This window comes from Microcaecilia unicolor, chromosome 7 (assembly GCF_901765095.1).
Source record: "Microcaecilia unicolor chromosome 7, aMicUni1.1, whole genome shotgun sequence".
Lineage (NCBI taxonomy): Eukaryota > Metazoa > Chordata > Amphibia > Gymnophiona > Siphonopidae > Microcaecilia > Microcaecilia unicolor.
The window spans coordinates 147,851,998-147,866,884 of record NC_044037.1 but is presented as its reverse complement, the minus strand read 5'-3'; the positions used below and the strand labels follow the sequence as shown (position 1 = coordinate 147,866,884).

At 44.9% G+C, this 14,887-nt stretch overlaps 1 protein-coding gene across 14 annotated transcripts in view; it reads right to left on the bottom strand.

Moving 5' to 3' along the window:
• The window catches only part of LRRFIP1 (LRR binding FLII interacting protein 1), a 997,950-nt gene that overhangs the window by 526,762 nt on the left and 456,301 nt on the right, over positions 1–14,887 (bottom strand). For all 14 annotated transcript variants that reach the window (XR_003942957.1, XR_003942958.1, XM_030210921.1 and 11 more), the window contains one exon: positions 7,736–7,906. Coding sequence is in view for 12 of the 14 variants with exons in the window: in XM_030210921.1 (XP_030066781.1) it covers positions 7,736–7,906 (171 nt within the window). In the remaining 2 variants the exon portion in view is untranslated. The remainder of the gene's footprint in view (positions 1–7,735; positions 7,907–14,887) is intronic.

The following is a 14,887-nucleotide window of genomic DNA, read 5'->3' as shown; positions in this document are numbered from 1 at the left end:
ATGCCAATGTTGCCACTTGCACCCGCAGGGAATTATAGGCCAAGCCTTTTTTGTACACCATTCTGCAAAAAGTCAAGAATCGGCGAGACAGAAGCCCGCATGGGTGTGATCGCCTTTGGAACACACCAGGCCTCAAACTGGCGCCAAATCCGGGCATACACAACAGAAGTGGACAGCTTGAGGGCATGCAAGAGAGTGGAGATGACCTTGTTAGAATAGCCCTTGTCTCTTAATTGTGCCCTCTCAATAGCCATGCCGTAAGATCAAAGCGGCAGGGATCCTCCATGGTTACCGGGCCCTGCGTCAACAGGTTCGGTACCAGAGGCAAAGGAAGAGGTCCGCATACCAGGGCCGCCTGGGCCAATCTGGGGCAATGAGAATCACCACTCCCTGGTGCAGCCGAATTCGCAGGAGTACTTGCCCTATCAAGGGCCAAGGCGGGAACACATATAGGAGGCCCAGAGGCCAGGGTTGAGCCAAGGCATCCAACCCTGCCGAGCGAGGATCTCTCCATCTGCTGTAAAAGTATGGAACTTTGGCATTTGTGCTTGATGCCATCAGATCCGCTACGGGCGTTCCCCATTTGGCACAGAGTTGAAGGAACACTTCGTCTGCCAACTCCCACTCCGCTGCGTCGATGTGGTGTCTGCTTAGATAATCAGCTTGCAATATGAGCTGCTGACAGGAACTGTAGATGCAGCTCTGCCCAGTGGCAAATCTGAGCGGCCTGCATGGCCAGTGCTCTGCACTGCGTTCCGCCTCGATGATTTATGTAGGTCACTGCTGTCATATTGTCTGACAGCACTCTGACAGCCAATCCCTCCAAGATCGATTGAAAGGCCAGCAACGCCTGGAAAATTGCTTTTAATTCCAAGCGATTGATGGACCACTTTGATTCTTTGAGTGCCCACAGACCCTGGGCATGCCTCTCCTGGCAATGAGCTCCCCAGCCCTTCAGGCTGGCACTGGTTACCACCAGGCACCAGTCGGGGAGCGCTAACATCATTCCTCGCCGCAGCTTGCTGTCCGAGAGCCACCACTCCATGCTGAGTCGGGCCGCACGGAGCCAACTGTCTGCACTGATAATCCTGGAAAATGGGAGACCAACGTTGAAGCAGGGAACACTGCAGCGGTCTCATGTGCGCTCTCGCCCAAGGCACCACTTCTAGGGTGGCCGTCATCGACCCCAAGAGCTAAACAATGTCTCAAGTTTGCGGGCGAGGCATCCTCAGGAGCAGACGGACCTGGGTCTGAAGCTTGCACCTCCTTTGCTCGGGTAAAAAAAACCAACCCTGAGGCCGTGTCGAACCGAACCCCCAAATACTGTAGAGATTGAGAGGGGGTTAGGTGACTTTTGGGTATACTGACGACCCAGCCCAGAGATTGCAGTATTGAGACCACTCTGGCTGTTACATGACGACTCTCTTCTGCAGAGTACGCTCTGATGAGCCAGTCGTCGAGGTACGGGTGAACCCGGATACCCTCTTGCCTGAGAAAGGCAGCTATTACCACCATTACCTTGGAAAAGGTTTGGGAAGCTGTGGCGAGGCCAAAAGGCAAGGCCCGAAACAAAGTGTTTTCCCAACACCGCAAACCGGAGAACCTTTGGTGTGGGGGCCAAATAGGGATGTGCAAGTAAGCTTCTTTCAGGTCCAGAGACATGAGAAACTCTCCTGGCTGTACCGCCGCAATGACGGAGCGCAGGGTTTCCATGTGGAAATGCCGTACTTTGAGTGACTCGTTGACTTTCTTCAAGTCGAGAATGGGCCGAAAAGACCCACCTTTTCGCGGCACTACAAAATAAATGGAGTAACGGCCGCAACTGCGTTTGGCGGGAGGTACGGGGATCACCGCTCCAAGGTGCAACAAGCCTTGCAAGGCCTCCTCTACTGCCACCCGTTTGACGGCAATGCCGCATCGGGACTCCTCACCGGGGCAGTAAATTCCAATTTGTAGCCGTCTCTGATCAGGTCCAAAACCCACTGATCTGAGGTAATCTTGACCCACTCCTCGAGAAAGAGGGAAAGATGTCCTCCAACTGCCGGAATCGAGGAGTGGGCCGGCGCACCATCATTGAGAGGGTCACCCATGAACTCCAGGCCTTGAACCGGCTGCTGCGGAGGTTTGTCCGAGCGAAAGGAGTTCCTCTGCTGAAAACGAGCACGCGACGTAAACCCAGCAGAACGCCCTGGGTGGTACCTTCTAGCTTCACGGAAGTGAGGTCTGGAAGAGGAGGGAACTGCCTGACCCTCGGAAGAAGGCCACGGCCTATCCTTGGGTAAGCGCTGGGGTTTAGCATCCCCCAGGCCCTTGACAATTTTCTCCAACTCCTCACCAAATGGGAGAAAGCCCTGGAAGGGCAACTTCACCAATCTTTGCTTAGAGGCCATGTCAGCTGCCCAATGCCGTAGCCATAGAAGGCGGCGAGCGGCCACCACCACAGACATCTGTTTAGCCGAGGCTCTGACCAGATCATAAAGGGCGTCAGCCAAAAATGATAAGGCCAACTCCATCCGCGGTGCCACCTCCGCAAGGGGCTCCGCTCCATCCTCGGGCTGTTCCACTGCCTGTTGCAACCAAGCGAGGCAGGCTCGAGCAGCATAACAACTGCACAGACACCCGTAAGGCTAGGCCTGAAATTTCAAAGGACCATTTCATTGCTGATTCCAGCGGTCGGTCCTGCATGTCCTTCAGGGCGACCACTCCCTCTACTGGGAGGGTAGTCTTCTTCGTCACAGCCGTGACTAGGGCATCTACTTTAGGCACGGCCAAGTGTGCCTCACTAAGAGGGTATAAGTGCCCCATTGCCCTGGCAACTTTCAAAGGACCCTCGGGGTCAGCCAATTGAGCCGAAATAAGCTCTTGGATGGAGTCATGCAAAGGAAAAGCTCGAGCAGGCTTCTTAGTACTTGCCATCCTCGGATTACCAGAGGAGGCCTCGCCAAGCGCAGGATCTTCAATAGAGAGGGCCTGCAATAAGAAATAAGCGCTGGCAGCTCCTCGCGGTGGAAAATCCTAACCGCGGTGGGATCATCTGGATCCAGTGGCAATCTGGTACCTTCCTCTGGCTCCTCAGACCATGAAGGCCTGCCAGACCCTTCAGAATCCCCACAGCCCGACCACAGGGGGGGAAAAGGGAGGTGCGCCACTCTCTGAAGGGGAATTTACCCTTCTAAGCTTGTCCTGCGGCCAACTGTCTAGGGAAAAAACGTCTGATGGCAATCCCGGACCAGTCTCCACCGGAGGGGAACCAGGTAGCAATGCAGAGTCAGACACCTGCGGCAGAGCCCTCTTTAACATGAACGCTTTATGTAAAAGCAACACAAACTCAGGAGAGAAAGTCTCACCCTGGTCTCCCGGTTCCAATCCGGGGCAAGCAGCTCCTCTGGTAGCCTCCATCCGAGACTCCCCTCTGGCCTCAGACCCCTCCGCTCCTGCGGGGGTCAGACGATGCGTCGCATCCAAAATGGCGCCCGCTGCCAGCTCCACCGAACGGGAAGGGACATCGCTCGCGCCGGCCCTGACGTTTGAAGAGCACGATTTACAGAGCCCTGCTGCTGATCTGCACTTGCCACAACGTGAACAGCGCTTAACAACCTCCGCAGCCATCGCCGAAAACGGAGGAAATTTTCAAAATGGCGGATCCGCGCCAAAAAACGCCCCGATCGCGGGCCCTCCCCGGAGGAGCTACAAGACGCTCTTACCTCAACAGACCGAGTCCCAGATCTCCGGTCACGCTGCACAGACAGAAGATAGCCTCAGAATCGCAGCGCTAACAAGCGCATCACGTTTTTGGTTTTTTTTGTTAACGCTGTGAGGAAAGTTAGAGGCAACAGCTACAGAGGCACTCCGGAGGTCCAGAAGAGTGGGAAAGGCAGGGAAAGGACGAACCAATGTGCCTGCATCCACATAGAAGAGAGTGGGAAAGGCAGAGACAGGGCAAACTTATATGCTTGCATCCACATAGGGGGAAGGGTAAGGCAGGGAAAGGGCTAACCTATGTGCCTTTAAAGTGAAGCTGCAATAGCCACAATACCCCTGCTACAACTGGCAAAAGCACAGGAGCCACCCTAGGCAGATTCTTGAAGGAGCTGAATAAGCTGCGTCCAACCCTGCTGGAAGATAGAGAATACTGAGAGGCAGATGGAGCTAGCCCATCCAGGAGGAACTATGGTTTTCAGTGTTCTCTATCTCCCCCTGCTGGTAGGTGGACACAACCCATTCGTAATGGATTAATCTGCTGCTGCAGACTCAAACAGCAGATACAGAAAGTAAAGGGTTAAAGGCTAACTACACAGACAGAGAACTCACACTGTGCCTCAAACACAGACAAACAGAGGATCAGAAGGTAAGTTCACAGCTGAGGAAATTAACACTAGAGCATCCTTATACAAGCAGAGGTAGGCTTAAATAGGGTCTGGCATCTGACATCATCTGCCTCAGACGTCAGCCTGACATAGGCAATCAGAACCGAGACCCTGCTGCTAGCATGCTTGTCCCAGTAGGATCATAACATTTACTGACCATATCTGTTTTATGTTCATTTACTTTTAACCTGCATATGTGATCATATCATGATGTTTATATAAGATTTGGATCTCTCCGATACCTATTATTCCTAGCCCATTATTTTACTTTTATAAGTTTTTGCTACATTCATTGTGTTTTATAATGATGTCTCTTGCATCAATTGGTCATTTGGTCGACACATTCTTCTTTTTTATGTATTTTTGTGATACCCAGACATTGCGACCGCTGAGGTAGGTATTCTGTGCCCAAACATGGATCTATGTCGGGTCCTGAAGCTCTACTGTATCACTCTCTAACGGACTTTAAATGCTGTTTGAAGAAACATTTGCATGTTGATGATTAAAATTATTTTGTAACTGATTTTTGAACTCTCGTGCCTCTTCTCTTGATTGTTGGAAAGTTGCAGTCCATCTCTATTCTGTTTGTTTACTCAAGTATTTAATACCAAAGACTGAACTAAAATATTTAAGGGTGAAACCTTTAAAAATGTCTTTAATTGAAAGATAAACTTCAATTTTAAAAACGTCCCTTTGGTTACCAACATAATATGTTCCTTGAATCCTCAGACCCCAGAATTACACATAATGTTAAAACTGTCTCAACCCAAGGTATCACTGCATCTACCTGGGGTAAAGTCAGTTCATCTTGACTAATGTCACCCAATCTCAGACAGATATATATCCACTATCAGGCTACTAGCATGAAGCCTTTTTCAAACATGTATTTAACCTCATTCCTATTAGGTCTTTATCGACTTCCAAAAGGCAAAACTAATATCTGCATATAAATGAATCTCATTATAATATTTCCTTACTATATATCCCATCCAGGAGAGTAGTGAGGGAGCTTCCATGACTGTGTCCAAAATCAGTCTCTACCTTCTATGAGACTGAAGAAATAGATCCCTCAAATGAAATAGTGTCCCCCCTACCCCTACCCCCCCCCCCCCCAAAAAAAAAAAAAAACCTCTCCTCAGATATTGGGCTGGGGAACATCCAGGCTCACAACAGGAAAACATGCATGAGACTGGATGTCAGTTCTTGTTCCACCAGGATATCCAGCCTGATTCCTGCTTTCCTTTTTTGTCTTTAAGAATTTGCTGAGCTAATATGAGGTCTATTCACAGTGTCCCGCCTGATCCCTAGTAGGGCCACTGCCACTTCTTCCAGTTCTTACACTTCAAGGTTGGCTCAGAAAATTCATCTGTATGATGAAGATATTGGTCATGCAAGCTGTTGCCAAGTCCTACCGGGGAACTCCATCCCAGAACAAATCTGACAATCAGCTAATAGTGTTATCTTGCCTGTGGCCACCTGGACTGCCTTCTCCTACATTAAAGGCCAGAATTGCTGGAGTGCTAGATGGCTGGCTCTAGCTTTTGGCCTAAACTTAGATCTGTTGATTCACCACCAGGACCAATTGTTATTGTTTCAGCTGCTCCAGACAACTTACTTTCCAGCCAATTAGATTCACCTCTGTGGTACAAAAGACTCCTGATCCACACCCTGCCAAAGACAATTGTGGAAGGTCACCTGTTCAGGCTAATTCCAGCCTCACTAGAGAGAGGAAGAAAGCCTTGTGATACTAGGCTAATGGAGATCACCCTGGAAGGAGTATGAATGGGAGAGCCATGTGAGACCAAAGTGCTACATACAGGTCCACTGTCCTGGAATCTAGGACTTGCAGAAATAACCATTTTCAAGACAGATGTAGAAACAGGAGATCTGGCACTGGAAATAAGGTTTTGAGCCCCTGATATCAAAAGCTCACAAAGACCACATTTTTTTCCCATTGAAGTCTGGGAGGCAGTCTGAAATGAAAGTTTGGTTTTTTTGTAATTTTTATTGCTCCTCTATTTCTCTCCAAAGATAAAAGGAGAGTATGCTGACAATAGCAATTTCTGTTGGACACACCAAAAGTTAAAAAGTCACCAAGCACCACCTGGTATTGTTCCCATCGGTAAGGGAACTCAGACCTCAACTGAGACTGTATTCTCTAGACTTGTCCTATGCTCCATTGGAATTTGGACCTACAGCTTTCCTGGTAATCGCCTACTCGTTGTTGCCTAACTGGGTCACATGTCTGCACCATTTGATGGAGACAGAGAAATACTGAGGCGTGGAAAGCAACACTAACTCCCTATAAGGGTAGTAGGGTCTCTATTTGCTGGCATCCGTCTGGACTGATCTGGCATGGACAATAAGGAAATGCCATTATAAAACAGATCCAGTCCCAATAGCATGCAAAAGCCAACATCCACATCTAAACTTGCCTTGAAGCAGATTTAAATGTGTGTGTGTGTGTGTGTGTGTGTGTGTGTGTGTGTACTTTATACGTATACTCAAGTATTTTAAAAAATACAAATGTATATCAGAACTCCACCTCTGCTCTACCCAAACTAAGCCTCCAGGAATGCCTACATACAAATCACAAAAAAGTAGGCCTACTTTCTATGTGTGTATATGATCAAACAATTTTATAAAAGCTCTGCTAGATAAATAGTGGGCCAGATATTCAGAAAATGCTAAGCTACTAAATTTATGCTCATAAGTTAGCATCCTAAATTTGTGTCCTATTTTCAGCCAAACTTAGGAGCATAATTTTCCAGCTGAAAATTCATCTAATTTATATTGTGCTCATAAATTTAAGCCCACCATTCATTTGCTTGGTTTTATGAGTTTAGTGCTGAAATCAGTACAAAACTCCTAATTTTTCCCCATCCTAGATCCATCTCTGTGGCAGCCCATTTTTTTATGCTCCTATATTAAGTTTAGTGAAAATCTGAGTATGAGTTTAGGCACTCAGGGGTCCTTGATTTTAGCACGTGCTAAAAATTAGCACACACTAAATGCTACAGACACCCATAGGAATATATGGTGTCTCTAGCGTTTAGTGTGCGCTAAAACTTAGAGTGTGCTAAAAACGCTAGCACACCTTTATAAAAGACCCCGTCAGTCCTAGTAAATTTTCTAAGAGGTTAATTTAGGAGCATAACTCTCAAAACTTAAGAATCATAAATCCTTTGAGTACTGGGTTTAAAATGTTTAAAGATGAAAGAAGTTAACACAAAAAAAAATCACTGAAAATTTGGAACATTTCATCTTATTGGGAGTTATTGCTTATAGGACTAGATATTTTTTCACCAACAATTTTTTTACACTCCAAGTTCTCTTCTTTCTCTTTGTATTCACTTCTCTGCACTTACTTTACTTTTCTCCTCATATTGCCTCTTGGACTCTGCCAGCTGTTCTTCCAGTTCCAAAAGAATATCCTTCAGAATGTCCACCTGATACATGAAGTTTGTTTTCTCATTATCCAGCTGAGCATTGGACACCATTGCCTTTTTATATTTCTCTTCTGTTTCAGTCAGCAAGTCCTGCAGCAGAAAAAAAAACACCATGGATGATTAGTCTATTCTATTCTGTGCTTTGCTGAAGACTTGTATTGCGCCCTATTCCATTTGGATTCTGAATGGACTACAAAGAAGTCAACATCAGTGGGTTGAGAGTTATCTGACATCATAGAAAATTTAATAATTTAAGAGTTCTTTTACTAAAATGCACTAATTTTTGGCTTAACACATTTTTACACAGGATTCTGATGAATGCTAAGCCCAGATTTACCATGGCACCTTTTGGGGGCATTCCCTCTATTTTTTATTGCAGGTCATGTGTTAATGTAAGCATTAGAATGCAGTACATGCAGGATATTAATGTTGGACCACTTACTACCTCTTACTTAGGTGACACTAAGAAATCATGTGTTAACTCTGTGTTAGCAAGTGGTAATTATTATTATTTTTTTTTTAATTTTTTATTTATAACCATTTAAATTTACAAGTGATAAAACAATTTGCTGGAAATACAGAGAAAGTAAAATGTAGGAACTAGTAAAAATGGCCCGTTTCTGGCGGCGATGGAACGGGCGCTAGCGGGCAGGGGACTCCCTTCCCCTCCCCTTACGCGTGTCTCCCTGGTGGTCTAGAGGTACCTGTTCGGTGGGGGCAGGAAAGAAAGAGCCCCCTCTTTCCTGCCCGTAGCGGTGGTGGTAGCTTCCTTGCTGCATTGTGTGGGAGTCTGGCTCTCGGCGTTTCAAAATGGCCGCCAAGAGTTGAAGTCTCACGATGCAGCTTGAACTCTCGGCGGCCATTTTGAAACGCCAAGAGCCGGACTCCCACACAATGCAGCAAGGAAGCTACCACCACCGCTACGGGCAGGAAAGAGGGGGCTCTTTCTTTCCTGCCCCGACCGAACAGGTACCTCTAGACCACCAGGGAGACACGCGTAAGGGAAGGGGAGGTGACGGGGGGGGAAGGACGTTGCTGAGGGTGAGTGTGGTACCGTGGGCGGGGCGGTAACTAAGGGGCGGGGCTATGTGGCGAAAGGGGCCGGGTTGATGTGGACGTCGTGAGCGGCTGGGATTTTTTGGAAGGGGAGGAGTACGCGTGTTTCCCTACTGCTCCCCGTGCGTTAATTAGCCTTGTTTTCGTGTTCTGCCTTTGACGTCATCACGTGTGACACGAGGGCGGGGCATGAAGATGTTGTGGCTTCACCACCATGAAACCACGAACCGGTGTGTGAGTGACTTCAGTGACGTCAGTGTCCTCAGAACGTTGAGGGTGCGTTTTATTATAGTAGATTATTTCAGTCAGGTAATTCTATTCTCTTCCTTAGACCACTAAATAGGGAGAGTGAAACAAGATAAGGAGATCAATTAAACAGTAAACAGAAAAAAAACCCTGTGGTATTAACCTGATTATCCCCAGATATTACTCATCTAATTCATTATTCCACATTGATCATCTGGTTGGCTTCTTCAAGGCCAATACGGTGTATAGTCAAATCATTTCATTGAAAAACATACTTATTGTCCAATATTAGTTAGAAATAATACATCTGATTACATTCTTTCTCTTTTAAAAACCAGAAGTTATTTAACAATACATATACTTAAGTCTCTAATTCAATCCCAGTGATTAAAGTAATCCCAGTTTTCACAGGCTTCACTCCTTTTAAAGTAATAATTTGAGGAAATATTTCTGAGGAAAACTTTAGGAGTCATACCCGGAATTCTGGGAAAAACAACAATCTCAATATTAATCATCTATAATAATATTCATTTTATTATTCAAAATTTCTGGTCTATTATCATAACCACTTCTTGCTCATGTAGAATCATTTGTTATATCAATTTTTTACTCTCAACGGGTTCAGTTGAATTGTCCATGTAACTCTCTAATAAAATTATATCTGAAACAAAATTATTTACTGCCACCGTTAGGTCCCAAAGCGCCTTCCAGATGGTATTCAATGTAACCTCCACGGGAGCCAAAAACTCCAAGTTGATTTCTCATAGGTGTTTAGGAGTGGTTCCACCGATTCGGGTTCTGCTGTAAACGTCCTCCGTTTCAGCATATACCTCTAACTCACTCCTCCACTCCTTTGGACATGGTGGTTGAATAATTCGGGAGCGATGGAGTTGTTTTTTCCAGGTCCAAGAGCGTTGACACTCCTTCGCCAGCGCTAATCAAAGGACTCGCGCAAGTGGTAATTATAATGTGCTAGTTGGCTAATGCCATGACCCTGACTGGAAAATTCTAAAAAATTCACCAACACGTGGTTTAATGTGAGCTAACAAACAAATAACTTCACAAACCCCTATTACATTTGTGCAGCAGCCTGTTACTGTGCACTAACCGCACATTAATGTTAGCGATTCCTGTGCAGCAATGCCGATGAAGCCTATTTAAAGTAAATGGGCTTCATCGGCATTGCTGTACAGGGAATCGCTAGTGCAGTTTAGTAAAAAAAATCCCTAAGTACAGCTAAAAAGTAGTTCATTAACCTAAGCTATCTAAGTCTAAAAAATATTCTTTAACTAAAACATTTTGAATCAAAGATTATCCCTAATATTTGAGATTCTCTATCAATAAGGTTTCGCCTAATTGTAAAGTTATATTTGAAAAATTGCTAATTGACTCCACATTGGGACTGCCAGATAAGCAATATCTGTCTACAGTAATTTCTCATAAGTAAGAATCCAGCAAGCTAATTCAGAGGTCCTTTTACTAAGCCACGGTAAAAAGTGGCCTGTGGTAGTGCAGGTGTGTGTACTGGGCATGCACCAGGCCAGTCTTTACTGCATCTACAAAAAAATGGATGGGAAAAGGGTCTGCGGTAAAAATGAAACCAGTGCATGCCCCAAACCGGCCTGAGCCTTTAATGCACCCACTGACTAGCCTAAGCCCTTAACGCCACCCACTGACCTAGTGGTAAAGGTTCACGCGCTACACGTGTGGTGAACAGTCAGCGCGTGTAGGAGGAAATAAAAAATTAATTCACGCATTATGGGCGTGTGCCAAATCTGAAATTATTGTCAGGAGGGTGCGCTGGCCTGGCGCTAGTCTCATTTGGGCATGCACGTACAGACTACCACAGCTTAGTAAAAGGGCCCCTTATTGACTTTAGTTTTCTGTTTATTGGGTTTAACAAATGACCCTGAGTCATCTATACTGCCTCTCAACCTATCTAATGTTTGAAAAAAGTATCCATTATGGATACTAAGACAAAAATATCATCAGCATAGCTTAGAATATAGGTCTTCAATTCTGACAAAGAAGAACCCAATGAACTCACATTTTGACTTAATTGCTTCCTTCCTTTCGGATTGCTCATACACGGTCACAGCCTCCTTCACGTTGTTCTCTTGCCTCTTAACCTGCAGGGTACCCAAGGGCTCTATTCTATCTCCTCTCCTCTTTAATTTGTTGCTAAGTCCTCTCACTACTGTTATTCAATCTGCTGTCACTTCATGTCATTTGTATGCAGGTGATATATTATTGAATGTTCCTACTAACCCCTTGTTCTCCTGCTATTAGCCCTCTGCAAAACTGCCTAAATTTAGTTTCTAAATGGCTTTCTGATCACAAACTAGATCTAAATAAACAGAAAACAGTAGCCTACCACATCACATGCTTCCTGCAAAAACTACAAATGGCTAGTACCTTATAGGACTAACTCTTATATTTGATTTTCAAGGTCCTCAGGCAAAATGGGCCATGGTACTTAAAGAATAAGTTAGCTCTCTACGGTCCTCTCAAGGAGCATCAATACCTGTATCTCATCAAAAGAAATTGTGCAATATTAATACCTGCCAGTGAGCCTTCTCAGGAGTAGCCTCCATGCTCTGGAACTTACTCCTAGAGGGGCTATGTCTAACTTGAGACTATCTCTACTTCAGGAAGCAGGTGAAAGCTTGGCTCTTCTCATAAGCCTTTAATACATGTGGTGACTGACAATACACTCACTCTGCACCTGGACTAGCTTGCTTTATACTCTGTAATTTAGACTAGGTTCCTCATATCTTGTTTAACTGTACAAAGATTTTGCTGAGTTTAGCCATCCATCTGTTTATCCCAATTGATTCTGTACTACCCACCATGTCCCCATCTATATATCTGCACTTGGCTCCTCATCTAGATAGAAAAGCATTAGCATCATATCTTACTTATTAGGTGTTTCATTGGTATTATGATGACATTGTATTAAATCTATGTTGTTTGAATATTATTCCATGCTGTCTATTATGGTATTGTCTGTATTGCACTGACATCATATTTCCCTCATTTATTCGATTTATGTTGATATTTGGTCATTTCACTATTGTAACAATCTTAACAAAATTGTAAGTTTTATGTTATACTGGACCTGCTGTACACCACCTTGGGTGAATCTGTTAATAAAGGTGGTTAATAAATCCCAATAAATAAATAAAAATAGAAGGTATTAAAGAAGTTCTGTGCAGGACATGAGAAGGGATCTAGACCTGTCGCACACTGCCTTGGGTGAATCTGCTCATACAGGCGGTTAATAAAAACCAATAAATAAAAATAGAGGGTATTCAAGCAGTTTCTGTGTAGAACATGAAAACGGATCCAAATGTTGCCCTCATACCAGCCAGCAAACCTCCTCCACTTAAAGCCACACAACCTCTTGGTGGATTCTTTCCTTGAAGTGAGCAGGACTCGTGAGACACCCTCTTGCAACTGGAGAGAGACACCCTCTTGCAGCTGGAGAGAATCAACTTCTAACCTCTCAACATCAAAGCTCTGAGGACAAGGGACTGGATGTTGAGACAGAAGGGATTCTCCTTTCTGAGTGATGTCAGGAAGCACTCCAGTCTCCACGAGCCTCTGGATACTAACTCCAGAAGTAGGGAAAACCAAACCTGCCTCAGCCAATAAGGAGTAATGAGGATCATGGTTCCCCTTTCCTGCTTGAGTTTCAGAGTTTTTTCTATATGAGGCGTTGGAGGATACAATCCAGAAAAAAGGCATCCAAGGTCAACATGACATGTGATCTTGTTCTGGAACAGTACTGGGGAGCTTTGTGGTTTAGATGAGCAGCAAAGAGGTTCACCAAGGGGATGCCCCATTCTCATAAGATCTCTTGAGCTAGGCCCATGTTGAGAGACAACTCATGTGGTTGATTCACCTGGATCAGTCTGTCTGCCAGTCACTTGGTCTTTCCCACCAGATAAGTGGCTCTGAGTATCATCCCTTTGACAGTTGCCCAATGCCACATCCTAACTGCTTCCTAACACAGGAGATACAATTCAATGCCTCGCTACTTGTCTACTTAGTACATTGCAACCTGATTGTCAGTTTGAATGAGGACAATTTGATTTGATATTCAATCTCTGAATGCCTTTAGAGCATTCCATATGGCATATAATTCCAGGATGTTGATGTGATGCAACCTCTCCTGAGGAAACTACTGACCTGGTGTGTGGAGCCCCTCTACATGAGCTCCCCAGCCCACGTTGGATGCATCTGTCATCAATGTCTTGTGGTGTGGGGGAATTTGAAATAGGAGACCCCTGGCCAATTTGTGCTGACATCCACTAAGACAGAGACTTTCTGAGAGGACTGAAAGAGATGACATGCGAAAGGTTCCCCATGGCCTGAGACCACTGAGAATCTAGAGTCCACTGGACCGGCCTCGAATGGTAGCATGCCATGGGTGTCACATGGACAGTTGATGCCACGTGGTCAATCTCAACATTTGCTGGGTCGCTATCTACTGACTGCTGAATTTGTAGAACTATAGAGAATAGAGTGTCTATGTACTGCTCCAGTAGGAAAGCTCTGGCCTAAGTTATGTTCAGCTCCCTATGAACTCTAACTGCTGGATTGGTTCGAGGTGAGACTTGCAGTAATTGATGACACTCTCTAGGAGCTGCAGCACTTGCAAAGTTTTGTGTATAGATTCTTATGCTCCTTGCTTAGAAGTGCTGTTGACCAGCCAATTCTCCAGATAGTGAAACACTTCAAATTTCAAGTTCAAGTTTATTACAGGATTTACTATCCCACCCAACAAGAGGATTTCTGGGTAGCTTACAGACTAAAAAAATGAAGCAGAGTAAGAAAATAGTAAAGTACTGAAAAAAGGGTGGGGTACAACTACAATTTCATATAGGATAGGAGTAAAAGGAAAAGAGGACTGAGATTGGTCTGATAAGTCCTGCAGGCTTCATCTCCATGTACTTCCCCAGCAGAATTAGGAGTATGCATCAGAGAAAAGGAACTGTGGTAACTTGTTCCAATGTTTGGGATCCTGAACTGAAAAGATAGCCTTCTTTCCAGATGTGTTGATGAATTATGTCTCAAAAAGATGGGATTACCAATAAATTTTGAAAAGATGAGTGCAATTGTCCTCGTGTTTGCATATGAGATTAGCATTCAGGAGAGATTAAGGTGGTTCACCAGACTGCTGGATTTTGAAGACCAAAAGTAAAATTTTATAGACAAAACAATGGGGTAGGGAGAGCCAGTGGGCTGCTTTCAATAGTGGGGTGACGAGGTCAAATTTCTTTTTACCATTGATAAGTTTAATGGCAGTGTTCTGAACTACCTGTAGACGCCTAATGTCACACGTTCTAAGACCTATGTAGAGCAAATTACAATAGTCTAACTTACTGCTAATGAAAGAATGGATGAGTATATTTAGTGTGGGTGGATCGAGGAAAGGGCGAATTAAGCAGATTTGTCACATACTGTAGAAACATTGGCGGATTACAGTAGAAATATGTGGTCGAAAGGAGAGTGAACCATCTAGAATAATGACCAAAATTTAGATTGTAAGCTCCTTTGAGCAGGGGCTGTCCTTTTTTGTTAAACTGTACAGCGCTGCATAACCCTAGTAGCGCTATAGAAATGTCAAGTAGTAGTTGTTGTAGTAGTAGTAGTAATAGAAGTCAAAAGACAAACAGGGGATACCTCTACGCCACAAAGTCACAATAGAAAAAAGTAGAGGCTGATCAAGGGCGTATCCAACACTGGAGATGTTATGAAACAATC